This window comes from Spermophilus citellus, assembly GCF_964194105.1.
Source record: "Spermophilus citellus genome assembly, chromosome: 19".
NCBI lineage: Eukaryota > Metazoa > Chordata > Mammalia > Rodentia > Sciuridae > Spermophilus > Spermophilus citellus.
Genome location: NC_138201.1, coordinates 17,851,012 through 17,868,619, shown reverse-complemented (window position 1 = coordinate 17,868,619; position 17,608 = coordinate 17,851,012). Strand labels below are relative to the sequence as shown.

Here is a 17,608-nt window from a genome sequence, read left to right as displayed (position 1 = left end):
TCGAGGCCTGTGGAGGTCCACGTGTTGTGTGTGCATGTGTGTGGTCTCCCCACATGATTTGTGCCAGGACTTTCGCAGTGTTTCTTAGACACCACGTGCACTTAGGCCAGGAAGCCATCATAGCAGAGTTGGACCTGAGACCACATCAGCCCTTCTGGCCAGGGCCAGGCTCCTAGTCTGCGAGCTTTGCTCTGGCTCTCACAAACACGAGAGAGCACACACTGGACAGAGGTGGGAGACGAGGTTTGGGGTGATGAGGTCCGTGCTGACTTCAGGTTGTTCCCGTCCAGCCAGTCCCTTCGTCCCCGTGAAGCGCTGTCTCATGCTGATGAGTGGCATCTGGGTTTGTAGTCCCCCGGAGGTGAAAGGGACCTCAAATATCTATTTTAATCTAATTTAAGACGAGTACACTGAAACCCAGAAACAGAAAGTGACTCTCTGGGTCACACTGTAACATTGCTTCACGTGTACTTAATTTGCTGCTAAAATCTGAGGACCAGGTGTGTTCCTGCAGGGGTGTGGCGTAACTAATAGAGTCCCCGAAGGAAAGGGCCCAGGCTCAGCCGTGGAAAATGCACTAAAAATAAGATCTGGGGGACACCGGGACTTTCCTGAGGGGACCCGTGGTTCCTGCCATCCAGGGCAGTGCCGTGGACAGTCGAGCTGGAAACCCTCCCAGTGCTCACGAGCAGCAGCGTCATTTTGAAAGCTTGTATTTTAAGAGAATTGTTGTTCCATGGAAATCAGCTTCTGAGAGTGTTTGTATTAAGCCCAGGGATATTTTAAACTGCTCTGAGTCACAAAAGCAAAAATTTGCAAGAAAGCAGTCACCACGAGCAGTCATCACACACAGTAGAACAGGTGGGAACCGTGCTAGCCTAGCCAAGCACAGGCCAGAGGAGTTGGATGCAAGAGAGGGGTGGTGGTCAAACGTGATCTTACGTGACTTTGGCATCATGGGACGCAAACCAGAGATATGTAGTTATATGGCTATTTTAGCCCCTCTTATTTAAAGTGTTAGTGCCTGTCAACTGAAAATGGATCTGAGAGTCAGTAAAGAATATGTTGTAGGCTAGATTTAGGCAATAATTTTGAAATAGAAACAGAATATGAAATATTAAAAAAAATCCCTAAGAGATGCACTTGTCGTGTGTGGGGACACACACCTGTAATCCCAGCCACTCAGGAGGTCAAGGCAGCAGGAGGATCACAAATTCAAGGCCAGCCTGGGTATCTCAAGGAGACTGTGTCTCTAAAACTAAATAAGGGAGACATTCTTTTGCAGGGTAGGACCTCCTGTAAAGAGACTTGTAGGGCTGGGATTGTGGCTCAGCGGTAGAGCGCTCGCCTAGCGTGGGAGGGACCCGGATTCGATACTCAGCACCACATAAAAATAAAGGCATTGTGTTAAAAAAAAGAGAGAGAGAGAGATGAATAGTGATCTTGCAAAAGTGTACTATAGTACGGGTTAGCTCTTCCCAATTTAGCCACTAAAGAGCTAATAGAGGAGGGAGGAGGGAGAAGATAAATTTGTAACCCCCACTAATTCATTGGGCTGGACAGGCTTGAACTGACTTGCTGGTTCTGACACCACCTGAGCCCGTGTGGCCTTGAGTGGGTCCTATAATTCATCTGAGCCTCGGTGAACAAACAAGGTGATGATATTGTTGAACAGGGTTGTGGAGCTTGTTAAATGAGATCATATGTATGGAAGCGTCTCGTAGGTACTGGCTTTGAGCAGGAACGCGGGGGCTGGAGCTAGTCTGATGGAATCCTGTGTGGTGTGTAAGAAGCCCTGGATCCAATCCCCAGCACCGGAAAACGGGTGGAAAAATAGAGTAGGAGCTCAGCAAATGCCTCCTCCCGTGCCTCGTTTTCTGGGGAACTACAAAATCTGGGGCTGGGGACACAGCTCCGAGGCAGGGTGCTTACTAGAGACGAAGGTTCCATGTAGGAAACGGCAGTCTGCTCCCGAGGTACCCGGGGGTGTCAGCCCGGGACCTGGTTCTTCCTGTTTGTCTCGGTACCTGCTCCACAAGTTGCTTCTGCTGTCTGCCCCAGTGACCTGTTGCCCAACTAGGGAAGCACCAGAGGCTCTCAGGGTGGCACCAGACCCCAAGCCACACCCAGACAGGCCTGCGTGAGAGGCTGGCTTGTTCCCAGCGGTGCCCTCACCCACTTTCTCATTCATCAGGAATTCAACCCAGAAGTGCCCTAGCCTATCTTTGATCAAGGAAGGTTGCTGCTGGGTTGACCTATCCAGTGACCAAAACACTTTTGCAAGATCACTGTTCATCTATGGATTGTTGTCCTCCAACCAAATCTGGATGGTGTCGTCCTTAGTGGATCAGGTTTTGCTTTTAGTATGGGTCTCATCTGCCCAAATACGCTATGACCTACTTTCTTTAAAAAGTGAAATGTTAATAAGTCTTTTTTTCTTTGCTAATAGTTAAGCTCAGGCCATATTTAGGTATCCTTCATTTGGGTCGTGATGAATTAGGATCCCTGACTAAAAATCCTAAAAATGAGGTTAGTAATCTCGTGCTAGTTTTATTCCTGACAGAGCTGCGTGACCAGCATGTGCCTGCCAAGATCGCAGGGAGGTCACAGCCCACCCCATCACACCTTGCAGCAGGTCCAGAGAACAGGGGTCCCATCCTGAAGGGGGAGTTCTTGGTTTTGAAAACTAACTTCTGGATGGCTGCACACAATTATTTCCCTTCTCTTTCCCCCCCTACGTTTTTGGTTTGTTGTTAATATTTAATAGAAGATGGAGATGTTCTTCCTCTGAACTCCCGAGGTAACTGGTGTCTCCATTTTAGAATCAGACAGATGGTAACCACCCGCGGGCCAGTGACCAAGGGACAGGGTCAGAGTCAGCAGCGGAGGTGCTGGGAGGGGGCAGGAGCGCAGGGTGGTGCTTTCTTTGCTGTTAGGTTTTGCATTTGATCAATAGGATTGATAGGAAAGCAAATCCAGACCCAGGCCTGAGCCCACGGTTCAGATCTTGACTTGGCCTCACTCGCTCACCCGGAGTCGCTGGTCTTTCTGGGCCTCCTGTTTCTTTCTTATAAAAGTAAAGTGCCTCCCACGGAGGAGGGCGGAGGGCAAGGACTGGAGTAGAAGCAGCTTCATGAAGGTGCGTTCCTCGGAGGCAGACACTGCACATGAAAAGACCTGGGCAGAGGGAGGGTGGTTATCACGGTGGTTACTGGGGCTGCTGTTTTGATGTCTTGGTGCTTATGATGATTGAGTGGATTGGGCTGGACCCCAATTCCTCCCCCACACGCACTCCTCCACCCAAAACTCCACCTGTTTATATTGGGCCCTCTGCTAGCCTCCTTGCAGGCCAGAGCTTCCCAGGTGGGTGACATAACCACACGGGGGCTGGTTCAGGCCGCGCGTGACCAGGCTGGTGGTGGAAAGAGCTGGGGAACCGTCTTCCCAGGCCGGTGGACAGCCAGGGAAAGTGTTTCTAAGGACAGGCAGTGAGGTCCTCAGGGGCTGAGCCAGCCCAGGTCTGCATTCCAAGACACAGGGCATGTCGCCAAGCTCTCTGTTCATCATCTTTTACAAAAGCCTCCAGCCGGGTGGCCCCCTCTGCTTCCTCCCTGGTGTTTCCTGCCGATTGGGGGTGCTCAGGAGGGGAGGCCAGCTCAGCCGTCTGGGGGCTGTAATGGGTGTCGGCTGTACTGTAACAGCTGAAGGCCGCATTCCCGGGCTGGGGCTGGCAGAGCGCTCGCCTAGCATGCGGGCGGCACTGGGTTCCGTCCTCAGCACCACATAAGAAAAATAGAGGTACTGTGTCAGCCTGCAGCTAAAACATGAAGGTAAAAAAAGAAAGAGCCCACAATCCCCAGGTAATCCTTTCAACCTGAAGAAGGAACTGGCTGCTGGTGGTTGTCAGTTGGTGCACTAAGGAGGACGGGTCCTCTGTGACCACGACCATCGTGGGTCCTGCTTCCCCATGGGTCCCACAGCTCTCTTACCACCTTGGCGAGTCTCGTAACCTGTTTGTTTCATTTGCTGGGAAATTGAGCTCACCCCACTTACCCAAGCCCTGCTCTGCTATTTAACTACTGGCTAATAATAGACACCACTCCCCACTTGGGAAGGCGCTCGGCTTCAGGAGATCCTGCCATTAATTTACGGAGCATTTGTGAGTAAATGGCTCCATCTCTGAAGGACTGTATTTTCTAGAAGGGCATGGGGAGGAGTAACAGTGGCCACTCAGCTCTTTCCCAGTCTTAAAGATCAGGGTAGAATTGACTGGAGACCCCTTGTGTCTGTCTTACACACGCACACACACACACCCCCCATGAGGGGAGCACAGGTAAGACAGTTTCATCCAGGTGAAGGGAACCTTGACATGGGCCAGGGAGGGCGACTTGTTGAATTGTATGGCCAGCCCAAGCCAGGGGACCACAGGGACCGGGTGTCAGCCTGTGCTTTGCCTTCCTGACAGAGCAAGCTATGAGAAGGGCTTGTTGCACTTGAAAGGACAGCGATGTGTTCACCAGACCCAATTGTGTGATGTCACAAAAAAAAAAAAAAGGCAAAAATACGTTGAAAACCGTGAAAATTCCAAAACACATAAAATTGAGATCATGGAGATAGAAGAAGAAATGGAGGCTGAGAGAAGGAAGTCAGAAGTGGAAAGAGCGGAGCCAGAGAGCATCAGAGACCAACAGGCAGCCTCCTTAAAGGACCTCACTGGGGAAAATGGGGAGAGAGCTGGGAGGATGGCCCTCAGCCCAGGCCGGCAGGGGCCCCGGGGAGCAGACCAGGGCAAAACGGAGGGCCCCTCCCTCCCGGGAGCAGGGAGTGGGCAGGGCAGGTCACCGCCCAAGACACGGGAGCTTCTGGGGATGGCTCGTCCGAGGGCATTCCTTCACAAGCAGGTCACTCTGCGTGGATCCCCACTAGAGACCAGGGAAGTGACCAGTTTCCCCTGTCCCGTTTCTGCCTTTCACATTAGTTAGTCACCTCCTAATCTCACCACTGGGAAGGAGAAGTCCTTCTAGGTACCGACTGGTGTTTCTCCAACAATTCCAAAAGAGATAAATGAGACCGGACGTGTGCCCGTGGTAACACTGCTGACCCACACAGCCATCTCTGCCCAGCCCCGCGACTTCCGTTCCCCATTGTCACAGCTGCCCTATGGACTAGGGATTTCCTCTTTGCAGAGGAACAGGTCCCCTGCTGGTGAGATGCAGAGCTGGAGCTTGAATCCAGAACGTGGACTGAGCAGATTCTCCACCTGGTGCTAATAGAAACAGGAGTGGACAGAGTCAAGACCAGGAGGCTTTGGATACGACATGGGCAAAGCAAACCCACTCTGAGAATGGCTTCCAGAGCCTTTGACTCATTATTGACCTCTCTGTGTGAGGTTCAAGAGTCTTGGAAACAAGTGCTGAGAACTTTTTTTTAAGTACTTTCTAATCCATATATATTCATTACCAGTCCATACCACCATGCTACCAAATAAATCCTGATATTTCACATTCTGCAGATGATACATTATCACTATTTCATGTCTCTCCCTACCTCCTTCAGAGTTGTTGAAATTAATGTTGTGGAGAGAAATATAGTGCCAGCACTTAATGTTCAAAAGAGTAAAAACAAGTTCCTTAACTAGAAAGACTCTTCAGAGTTTAGGGGCAGAAAAGATCTGAATAATCCTAGCTGCTCAGGAGGCTGAGGCAGGAGGATCCTGAGTTCCAGGTCAGCCTGGACGGGAGAGGATAGGGAAGGAAGTCGGTAGCAGAGTCTTGTCTAGATGCCGGAGACCTGGGATCATTCCCCAGGACCACAAAAAAAGGACCCAGGAATCGAGTTAGATCTCCTTCAATAAACAGTGTTTCCACAATACCCCTGACAGGCAGTCTCCCCTGGAATTCCTCCAGCAGCAAGGTCTCATTTTCTTTAAGATAGTTTTTTTTTAATTGTCTTAGTCACAGGTATTAGTTGTTCTTTCTAAAACTGAACTAAAACCTACTTTTAATTCTGACCCTCAGTCCCTAGGAGCCACTACTTCACCTACGTGACTTTTGACATCTGAATTCATCAAGGTGTAGTAACTTCCTGTCCTCACAGAATGAACATCTAGTAGGGTGATGCCTTTTGGTGTTTTAGTTGTGGGACCTTTATATCATTCATTGATTTATATGTGCTGCCGAGAATCGAACCCAGGGCCTCCCACATGGGAGACAAACTCTCTACCACTCAGCCCCAGCCCTAGCTGCAGCTCCTGTATGTCTTGATTAAACACACTCATGTGTGGTTCCAGACCCTCCTGCCTCAGCCTCCCGAGTCATGTCAAGGTCATCTTGAAGCTGGACACGGTGGCACACACCTGAAATCCCAGTGACTCGGGAGGCTGAAGCAGGAAGATCACAAATTCAAGGCCAGCCTCAGCAACCAGGTGACTCCCTGTCTCAAAAAAACAGAAGCGCTGGGGGTAGAGCACTGTACGCTGTCCTGAACCCACGCTGCTGACTGCTTTGATCTCCTGCTCTTTGGGGACAAGCTGCCTTCTGTTGTGTTGTCTTTATCTGGGGTGTGGACACAGGGGCCAGGTGGCTAACGCCAAGGCCAAGGCCGCGCTCAGCAGCTGCTACCAGAGAACACTCCTGGTCTGGATGCTGGGAGCTGCCCTTGCTGGGTGACAGAGGTTTCGCTGCACCGTGAGCATAGAGACCTGCACATTTTGGGGGGTGGAGGGGGCTTTTGTTTTGTTTTGTTTCGGTGCCCAGGGCCTCACACCTGTCCACTGCTAAGCAACAGCCCCAGCAAGACCCGCATGCGGAACCCCACCTCCAGAAAGTCTGCAGCCCCCCTCTGGTGGGAAAGGACACTGAAGAAATTTGTCAAATGCTGAAAACGCACACAACGTTGGGCTAAGATGGACGCTCACCAGAGGACAGCATGTGGTGGCGGGGAGTTCGCGGGGCGTCTGTATGCAAGCAGGCCTCGGGGACAGCAGGTCCAGGAGGACATTACCCTAGGTGCCAGGAAGGTGACAGGACACAGGATAGCAAGACAGAGGCTCTCTTATCAAGGGTAGAGGACATCTAAGTTCAGTAACACAGCGAACAGGGTTGGATTGTGACCTTCAGTGGTTTTACTCCTAGTTTCTTAGAGAAGGACTGAGTTCAGGACGTAGCCATTATTATCTAATTATTAAAGGGCAAACAGTTGGTGATGCTGCAGCATGAAATCATAAAACAGCCGTCCTTTGTATTCCTCGAAGGCTGCGTACTGCAGGTGTCATCAAACACAAGAGGACAGGAGCCAGGGTTGGGGCTCAGTGGTAGAGCGCTTGCCTCGCCTGTGTGAGGCACTGGGTTCAAGTCTCAGCACCACATATAAAGAAAGGAAGAAAATCAAGCCCATCAACATTTAGAAGACTTTTTTTAAAGGGGGCGATTCTGGGGCGCCTGTGCTTGTTTAGTTGGAAATCCCCAGGTTCATAGGCAGAGCCCTGGGCTGCCTTGGTGTGGTAGATGCTGCCCTGTGGGGTGAGCCCCCACTGCCCCCTGACCAACACGGTGGATTCCATCCTAGTCACCAGAAACTGGGGACACATTTCTTCTTCCCTTTCTCTCACCATTTTCCAGTGTCTTTAAGTGGTTTTCAGCCCTTCCACCCACTGAGCCCCTTGGCTCCTGGGCCTCCGCACACAGCCCACCCCACTGTGTACTCCTTACCCTGCTGGATAACTGGTTTTCTTCTGTGAGCATCATGTGACCCCCCGCTCTATAATCTGCATTATGACCCATTCACTGTCTATTCTACAATCTGCCCAGCCCCAGCCCTTTTTATTATGTTTTATTGTGAGAAGGGCCTCGCTGAGTTGCCTAGGGCTTCGCTGAGTTGCTGAGACTGGCCTCCAACTTGCAATCCTCCTGCCTCAGCCTCCCAAGTGACTGGAATGACAGGTATACGCCACCACGCCTGGCTCTGCCCACCTTGTTGGATGTGACACCATCACTGTTCCAGTGACTCTGTGCATTGCTGCCTGTAGCCCTTGACCATGTTCTTTTCCCACCTGGAATCTCTGATCCCGTCCTGTAAACCTGTCCTAATCCTGTGGGTCCTTAGACTCCCGACCCAGATCGTCCTCGTGTGGAGGGACCCTTCCTGTGTGTGCTCCTAAGTGCTGGGGAAGAGCGTGGGCAAAATCACCCCGACTCCCAGGGACCTGCCCGTCTCCATCCTTCCTGGGCCTCGCTAAGCGCCTCCACTCTGGCCTGTTGCCTGTCCCTCACGCGTGCTAAGGCGCTTCCGTCCTGGGAACTTCTGCACGGTGCCCTCCCCTCCATACCTCCAACCCCCTTCACCCGCAGGCTTCGCAGTCACTCAGCGTCTCCCTCGTTGCTGAACAGGAAGGAAGCCTCCCGACCGTCCAGCCCCACGGGCCTCCAGCCAGTCTGCCCTGTCACCCGCTGGTCTTGCTTTTCCTCCTGGGCAAGCGCTGTCCTGCTTCCCACACATCATGCCATGTCCCAGCGCTGGTGAGGGGCAGGCCTCGGGCCTTGAGTGGCGGACCCGCAGGTGGTGAGTGGCTGTGCTGGGACAGGCGCTGGTGGCTGCTGGCAGGTCCTCTTCCACTCAGGTGCTGCCCGTCTTCTGGTGAGGGTTCTTACGGGCTCCAGTCATGCTCCTCCCATGTGCTGCTCCGCCTCAGGTCCCCAGCTGTGCCCACCGTGGCTACTGATGGCCGCAATGCTGTGCGCCGAGAAAACCCTAGAAAGCAGTGCTGCTGTGTGACTTGGCCTATGACAAGCTGAGGCCAAGAGCTGCACCCGGCATGCCCTGATGCCCCGGGCCACTTGGTTTCTTAGGGGTTTATTTTCTTCCCTTGCAGAATGCATCAGGACATTGCATGTAAATTATTCCCTGCAGGATGCATAAAACACTCCCTCTCTGCCCTTGTCAGGTGTGAACGGTTGGAAGAACAGCTAAATGACCTGACAGAACTGCACCAGAACGAAATTTTGAACTTGAAGCAGGAATTGGCCAGTATGGAAGAGAAGATTGCGTACCAGTCCTACGAGCGGGCGCGGGACATCCAGGTGAGCGCCAGGAGGAACAGGGCGGGGGGCGGGGGGAGGGCGGCAGCTGGAGTGTGCAGAGCATCTCCTGCCGCTGCAGTACACCCGCCCTTCCGGGCCAGGCGTCCCTCGGGTCTGGGCCATTTGGGGTGCAGACTGCTCGGGGTCGTGGAAGTGTGCCTGGGCTCCCAGGAGTCTCTGCATGGGAGACCAGAGCCTTCCGTCCCGACGGTTCCTGCTCTGTCACATGTGAGGGCCACCCAGCCTGGCTTCTGCACCCTGAGAAGGAGGGCCCTGTCCTAGCTCCCAGACATGTGCCACGCAGCTGGGCAGAAGCCCCTAAGGCAGGTGTTGGAGGTGAAGAGCTGCCGTATTCCATGGAGAAACAGAAGATTGGATTTTTCCTTATTTGTGTAGAGAGTATTTCCCAGGGAACGAGATGCCACATGATGAAAGCCTCTTCAAAGAAGCTTGTCTAGAGAAGGGAGGTGGTCTGGGAAACTGGGGTACAGCTGCCTCAGGGCCCAAGAATGTCCCCACAGCTTGCCTAGGCGCGTTTTTCTCCAGGACCCGGAATTCTACTTGCGTTTTAGGGTTTTTTTTCCCCTCAAGGTGGTCTGGACTGGGCAGATCTGTTGTACCTCTAGCTGGCTTCAGCCTAAAGCTGCCCGAGCCTCACAGGCAAATCAAGAGCCATCAAAGCAAGGCCAGAGCAGGCTGTGTGTCACACACCTGTAATCCCAGGGACTCGGGAGGCTGGGACAGGAGGTCACAAGTTTGAAGCCAGCTTCAGCAACTTAATGAGGCCCCATCTTATAATAAAAAGGACCCGAAATGTAGCTCAGTGGTAAAGTATCTCTAGGTTCAATCCCTAGTGCCAAAAAAAGAAGAAAAGAAACCAAGATCAGAAAAGCCCAAGGCTACAGCTTTGTAAGATGTGTCTCCACGGCTAGGGAAATCGATCCTGTCCCCTGGATGCTTGGCAGACCATAAACATTCAGGGTAAAGGTCTTGGTGTTGAGGAGAACAGATCACTTTAACGTTTGTCTAGCGTGTGACACAGAGATCAACCCAGAAGGGCTGTGTAAAGCCATCAGGGCAGGTCACAGTTCCTCTGGGCTGAAATCAGACACTGACTTGATTCAGAAACCAGGTAGCCTTGGGTGGCCTTGGGAGGCTGAGGCAAGAGGATCACAAGTTCAAGGCCAGCCTCTCCCACTTAGCAAGATCCTGTCTCAGAAGAGAAGAGAGAGGGCTGGGGGCGCCTCGGGTGGAGGCCCTCTAGTTCAGTCCCCAGTACCAGAAAAGAAGGGGCGGGGTCTTGCCAAGTTCCTAAGGCCTGCCTCCAACTTGAGATCCTCCTGCCTCTGCCTCCCGAGTCCGAGTCACTGAGTTTACAGCTGAGTTAATAATGCTTCAAAGAGAGCCTGTATTTGAGGTCTTGCCATTAAAATACTGCAGACCATATTAAGGCAAGCATGGCCACTGTCCAGGGGGGCCGTGGAGGGAGGGATGGCCACTGGGTGGGGAGCTGGGCCCATGGCCTTTTCTCCCAGGATGCATGGGCTGGCCCAGGGGCGTCGACTCCTGCGAGGAGCAGCACTAACGTCCCTGTTTGGCCCTCAGGAGGCGCTGGAGGCCTGCCAGACCCGCATCTCCAAGATGGAGCTGCAGCAGCAGCAGCAGCAGGTGGTGCAGCTGGAGGGGCTGGAGAGCGCCACGGCGCGGAACCTGCTGGGCAAGCTCATCAACATCCTGCTGGCCGTCATGGCCGTGCTCCTGGTCTTCGTGTCCACGGTGGCCAACTGCGTGGTCCCCCTCATGAAGACGCGCAACAGGACGTTCAGCACTTTATTCCTCGTGGTCCTGGTGGCTTTCCTCTGGAAGCACTGGGACGCCCTCCTGGGCTACATGGAGCGCTTCTTCTCGTCCCCCAGGTGATGCTGGGCTGCGCCCTCGCGAGCGCACACTGCGGGCGAGCGGGCGGGACAGCTCACCTGCTCGAGTCGCCCCCACAGCAAGAGTCGAGTGAATCTGTTTACATTTAGAATAATGTTTTTTTCTTCAAGAGACGCAATTGCAATAGTATTTTTTAGATTTTATCCAAGAAGTTTTTTGGGCGAAAATCTTGGATCATTTTTATGTAGCATGATTTTCCTTGGGATGCAGATCCTCCCCGTCCTTTAACAGCCACCACCGGAGCGCCCAAGGGCATCTCAGCTGCGGCCTGAAGGACTCACTAACCCACTAAAAAGATGCGACACCCAGCGACACCCAGTTGGTAGAAAGACCGACAGCCCCTCGCCTGCCCCGGGGCGCCACCTCCCGCCCGCCCGGGGACTCAACTGTGAAACCTGCCACATTCCATGTGTGAGTTTTTGGATTCAGGGTGGCGTTTCCTCATCCGTGGAAGAGCACGTGGACCTCCATGGCATTGTCACCCAGTTGGCCATTCACGCTCACCCTGGAGCCCCGTCACTCCTGGACCTGGTCCCCTCACGTTGCTGGGAGACAGAAGTGAGAGCCTCGTGCCACAGGGTCACCGCACAGTCCTCCTGCAGTGTCATGAAGCAGCCCTGGAGATCCTCGAAACCCGTCATTTCCAGCAAAATCCCTTGGCCTCACTTTTAAGGTTGTTTTTTGTTTTGTTTTGTTTTGTTTAATGTGTGTGTGTACGCGTGTGTGCGCGTGTGTGTGTGCGCATAGTTACCACCTTAAAAATAAAACACCCGAACAGCATACTTGAAGAATGTAATACTCCAACTCTCAGTGCTTCCTTATGGTTTCTAATAGGATTTTTTATTGTTATTATTATTATTGGGTTTTTTTGGAAGGGGGTTGGGAGGGTCTTATTTTTCCTTTGAAATAAAGAAGTGATGTTTTTAAATGGAGACGTGTGGCTATTTAAATGTGCTGCTCCCTCTTGTCCTGACACAGTGTGAGGAGGGGACTCGCTGGGGACAAGGCCCTGTCTTGACACGTATCCTCAGCGCCCCGCTGTGGCGGCTGCTTCGTGGGGTCCTGCCAACCCTTCCCCACCCGTCCCCGGCTCAGCGAGGTGGGGAGTCCAGGTGCACAGGGGCAGGGAGGCCGTGTACCCAGAGCGCGTGCTACAGCGGGGACTGTTTGGCCCCAAGAAATATTCACCCAGTGACCTTGAGCTGGGGCTGTCAGTTAGGAAAAATGGAGAGTCACAGCGATTCCTTGTGTTTCCTTAATTTATTGTCACACCCCCGATGGCCGAAACCAAAGTGATGTGCGTCCTCTGTCTGCTCCTCGCCCGGCTCCCTGGATTTCAAAGCTTTATTCTGCCTGCCTCAGAGGACCTGCTGAAGGGGATTCCACGCAGCAGCCAGGGACCGTCAGGTTAGGAGGACCCACGTCTCGGGTGTCACCGTCGCCGGCTTCCTGTTCATCGAGACTGACGTCTTCACAAACTGTGCTCAGTGGACTTTTGGAGACAGTCGTCACCCTGGTGGGACCTGGACTCGGAGCTCGCCTGGAGAGCCTGGTTCGTCTTCACGCAGTGTGGGTCCCCAACGTCATTCCCTCTCGTCCTCCGTCTGTGCGCCCAGGTGCTGCTCGGGGCCTGGGCCACACCCTGGAGAGAGAGCAGAGCCCACTTTGCCTGTCCCCACGCCAGGAGCTGCTTCTGGAACCACATCAGCGTTGCCCTGTCTGCGGGAAAGGATGGCGTGGGGGACCGCTCTGGCCTTCTTTTGCTGTGGCCAGGCGGCCTGCCCGGTCAGCTGGCTGTCTCCAGGACCCATTGATATTATAACTCAGGTACCAGTCGCACCCCAACCCCAGATGATTGTAGTGCGCCTCCCTCACCATGAGCCCCCAGCGCAGGGACCACAGGGGTGATTTTTCTTTTTTAAGAAATAGAAACCATCAGAACCAATTCACATTCATGCCAAAAACCAATCGTCCCCAAGCCTAGACCCTTAACATGTCACCTTTGCCTGAAACACTGCAGCGACTTGAGCAGGAGTGCCAAAGGACACCATGACCTTGACAGACTGCTGTAGCTTCATCGCTCAGAGAAGAGAAGAGAGCCTTACAGAGTTAATCAAAAAGAAAAATTCAGAAATGCCCTCGCGGAAACCCAGGAGTTTTTCTGACAAACTTGGAGTCTCCGGCTGCTTAGTGGCTCCAGAGATCTGCACTGTGACGCGCGGGTTGACGTTGTTCCCATTTGCCTTTGGGACGGTTGCTATCGAGGGAAGGTATTCACCTCTGGAAGGCCCAGAGCTGCCCCGGACAGGCCCACTCCCCTTCCACCACAGTTCAGGGCAGGCACGGTTGTGCCTTCCTGTCCCCTGTGTCCTGACCGCTCACGAAGCCCTCCCGCCACCCTGTGCATCCCGCGCGCCCGGCAGCCACCCATGTGTTGGTGCCCGCCTGTGCTCCACGCTGACCACCCCTGTTGCCTTCAGTTTCCTCTCCGGGTGGCCGTTCCTAGGTCCCCTTGTCTGTCCCCAGCCCTTCTAGAACCTCACCCTTAACTGTTCTCTATAGGACTCGCTCTCACTTCAGTGACTCTGCGTGCGTTTTCTTTGAAATGGAGCATTCCTGAGTTCTGTGTCTCTGCTGGGCCTGGCCTGGGTGGGTGAGGCTGGCTGCTTTCGCCTGGGTGACTCGGTTCAGGTTGTGGGAGGACCACGATTCCCCCCCGTGTGTCACCATCCAAGGGCTGAGGGCTCCAGTCTCCATCACCCGTTACCCTCTGCGCATCCTGGCGAGGAAGGCTTTCCAGAAACCCCCTGGCTCCTTAAGATGCAAAAAGAGGCTGAATTTTATCGGGGCCACTGACTAGGGTCCTCCCACTCACTCCCTTGTCCCCCTTGGGGTCCAAATCTGGTGCCAAGCAGAACCAGGGGTGCAGCCCTCCTCGCCAGCCATGTCCTCCAGTGAGCTCATTTCCACGTGGTCCCCACTGCATTTGGTTGTGTTTTCAATTTCACGTCCCTTCGAGGTACAGTAGGAAGCGGGCGAATGCCGAATTCTATGCATCCAAAACCAAACCAAACCCTCGGGTCCCCAAGGCCAAGCCCCGGCTCCCACGCCCACAGGAAACCTGGGGATTTGAGTGTGGCTCTAAGAGTGGACATTTGCGCTGTGTGTCATGTATGCCAGGTGACACCCTCAGTAGGGATGGACTACTAGACTGACTGTAAGTGTGTTTTCTCCAAGTGTGTAAGAATAAAAACTCACTTGCACGAACTGAAAAGTTACAGAAATGACACTTGTGAACGCGTGAACTTTAACACTGTAGTTGATAGATCTTAAGCTGCTAATGTGTTGAGAGAGATTTATGTTGTGTGTGGCCGCTGCTGATGGGCAGCAGGACTTTTACTGTACATACAAATGGAAATAAAGACCTCAGCTATTAACCTGGTGGTTGGACTTGGGTCTGTTTCAGCCTTTCAGGTGTCCGGCAGCAGGTGCGCCAATCTGAAGACTTTCCACTAGTGTATACATTGGAGAGAGAGAGAGAGAGAGAGTGTGTGTGTGTGTGAGATTCTATGTGTGTTGCCAGGCTGCCATGCACAGATCGGCAGGTTGTGCATTGTGCAATTGCAAGAGGCTTCATACATAGGCCACACGGTCAACATCTAACCTAGAGTTGTGCCATGAATAATGGGCACACAGAGAAACCCCAAAAGTGGAGAGTGTATAATTTCAAAGTCTGCTTTTCACCCGCTAAAAACTTTAAAGAGCCTGGCCCCATGGTGCACCCCCATAAGCCTAGCTACAAGGAGGCTGAGGCAGGAGGATCACAAGGTAGAGGCCAGCCTCAGGCATGTAGCAAGACCCCATCTCTAAATAAATAAGGTTTGGGGATGAAGCTCAGAGGTTGAGCACCCCCGGGGTTCAATCCCCAGTACTAAAAAAAAAAAAAAAAACACACAAGACTAGTACAGGTACAGTAAACCATGATGAAAACATGAATCAAAATAACCACTCCACCTCAAGAGAAGGTTGTGAGGGTTAAATGAAACCACCGTGTACAGCCCAGCACCTGGCCAGAGGGAAATGCTTCTCAGTGATCCCAGTTATTAATGTCTATAGACTAAGGATTCCCTGAGAACAGGCACCGTGTCACTCAGCTGACGTCAGGACATACCACATCTGCCATCCTGCCCCAGCACAGGCCCAGGAGTCAGAATTTGGGCTGGCCCTGGCCTTGGAGTTGGTTTGGGGAACTAGAAAATAAGCAAATCAGCGTGTTAGAGAATGCCCTGCAGGTACGCAGCCGCAGAACACCCAGGCCCTGAGGGACAGAGTGGACACTAATGGATTAGATAATATGTTCATTAATATGCTGATTTTTACTCCCAATTCCCTTTTTTTTTTTAATACCAAGAATTGGACCCAGGGGCACTTAACCGCTGAGCCACATCCCCAGCTCTGTTTTTCTTTTTTACTTAGAGACAATCTTGCTGAGTTGCTTAGGGCCTCCCTAAATTGCTGAGTCTGACCTCAAACTTGCAATCCTCCTGCCTGGGCCTCCGGAGACCCTGGGATTACAGGCATGTGCCACCACACCTGGCTGAGGTGGTATAATTTCATTTTGCAGGTGGAAAAGAGAAGCTAGACACAATATTTCATTAGTAAATGGCAAAGTCGGGATTTGAACTTGGCTGAATTTGACTCTCCAACTCATGCTATTTCTGCTGTTCCATTTTGCTGAACAGGAAGTGAGTTTCGGGGACTTAAGGTCCAGCTTATTGGTCGACCACTTGCAGAGTGGGTACCAGGCCCTTTTTTGACCTTGAGAAGGTCAATCACCTTTTTCTGGACTCTCCATGTCCTGGCTGTAAAATCACCATAGTTCTCCTCCAACAATAAAGTATTGGTCCCCTCGGTGAATAGCCATGCACACTTGAAGGGCTCCCCATCAGACGGGACAGGGGGCCATCTGTAGTTGAGATCTAGGCAGACCCCACCAGGATCCGGGAGCCAGAAGGGAGCTGGGGGAGGGATTTGAAGCAAAGGTGTGAATGTCCACACGACACTGAGTACATTGGTGTTCTCACTGCATAGAACATTCCATGATCTAAACAAACAACCATAGTGTGGACCTATGCCTCATGAACCAGAACCTTAAGACAGTAATTGGGCAAACTCCCCTCTCTATTCTTCATGAAATTTATGAGTTGTGTTCGACTGGTCAAAACTCAGAACCCATCAAGATGTCTCTGGGCACGGGGGAGCATGCCCACAATCCCAGTGTAATCCCAGTGACTCAGGAGGCTGAGGTAAAGGAGAAGGATTGTAAATTGGAGGCCAGCCAGCAGTTTAGCAAGATTTGGTCAATATTCTTTCGACCCCTTTAAACCAGGCGCGGTGGTGTATGCCTGTAATCCCAAAAGCTTGGGAGGCTGAGGCAGGAGGATCATGAGTTTGAGGCCAACCTCAGCAACTTAGGGAGGCCCTAAGCAACTCAGTGAGACCTTGTCTCTAAATAAAATACCAAACAGCCCCTAGATGATTAATTTTCATAGAGTGTGTCGTTTGTGAAAGCTGAAGCTTGGGGCTGGGGGTGTAGCTCAGGGGTAGAGCACCTGCCTGGCACATGTGAGGTCCTGGGTCCCATCCCCAGCACCACAAAAAAGGAAAGAAAGGACAGGAGGAAAGGAAAAAGAATGGGTACCTGATCCAAGTCAGCCCATCCGATTCCTGCTACCTGTCTTGGGAGCTAGGAGAGATCATCTTCCTGCCTGAAGGCACAGGGGTGGGGGGGGGGGGACGCCAGGCCAGGCCAGGGGAGTCAGGTTCCCCATAAACCAGTCCAGCTCCTGGCAGCAGCCCTGGATCAAGCACTGGGGATTGAACTCAGGGGCACTTCACCACGGAGCCACCTCCCCCCTCCCCAGCCCTTTTTATTTTTTATTTTGAGACAGGATCTTGCTAAGTTGTTCAGGGCCTCGCTAAGTTGCCAAGGCTGGTCTCCAACTTGCAATCCTCCTTCCTCAGCCTCCCAAGTTGCAGGAATTACAGGCCTGCGCCACTGTGCCAGTTATCTCCATTGCCAAAGCTAATTTGAGTCGGGCTTTGTCACTCGCCTCCAGGCGACCTGTCTGATGGAGGAGTATAAGGGACCACTCTTCCCTCCGAGGACCATGCCTCCCCTAACTTGAGCCATGCTGTCTGCCTGGGAGCCTCTGCGTTCTCAGTCTAGTGCTATAGAACCTGGGACCAGAGAGAGGTCATGGGCCAGTGCTGGCCCCTGCAAAAGGTCCCCAGGCAAGTAAGAGAGGGTGAGCAGAAGCACACACCACAGCACGGGGCTATGGCAGCTGCCCCTGTGGCCACCACACACATGCCCCACCATGTGAGGGGGAAAAAACAGCCCACTTCTAAATAATCCCCTTTTCAGCCTAACCTAGTTCAGGCCAGGAACGTGTGTCTACAAATTTGTTCTTGCTGGGCATGGTGGCACGTGCCTGTAATCCTGGCAATTTGGGAGGCTGAGACAGGAGGACTGCAAGTTGGAGGCCAGACTCGGCAATTTAGCAAGGCCCTAAGCAACTTAGCAAGACCCT

General features: G+C 52.7%; 1 protein-coding gene across 8 annotated transcripts in view; it reads left to right on the top strand.

The window, feature by feature from the left end:
• TMCC1 (transmembrane and coiled-coil domain family 1) overlaps positions 1 to 14,450 on the top strand; it is a 168,386-nt gene extending 153,936 nt beyond the window's left edge. For 7 of the 8 annotated variants that reach the window (XM_081275980.1, XM_081275981.1, XM_081275982.1 and 4 more), the window contains 2 exons: positions 8,942 to 9,077; positions 10,683 to 14,450. In XM_081275980.1, the coding sequence (XP_081132106.1) occupies positions 8,942 to 9,077; positions 10,683 to 10,997 (451 nt within the window). In that variant the 3' untranslated portion in view covers positions 10,998 to 14,450. The remainder of the gene's footprint in view (positions 1 to 8,941; positions 9,078 to 10,682) is intronic. The other variant, XR_014019851.1, reaches the window with a different exon arrangement.
• The last annotated feature ends 3,158 nt before the right edge of the window (positions 14,451 to 17,608 follow it).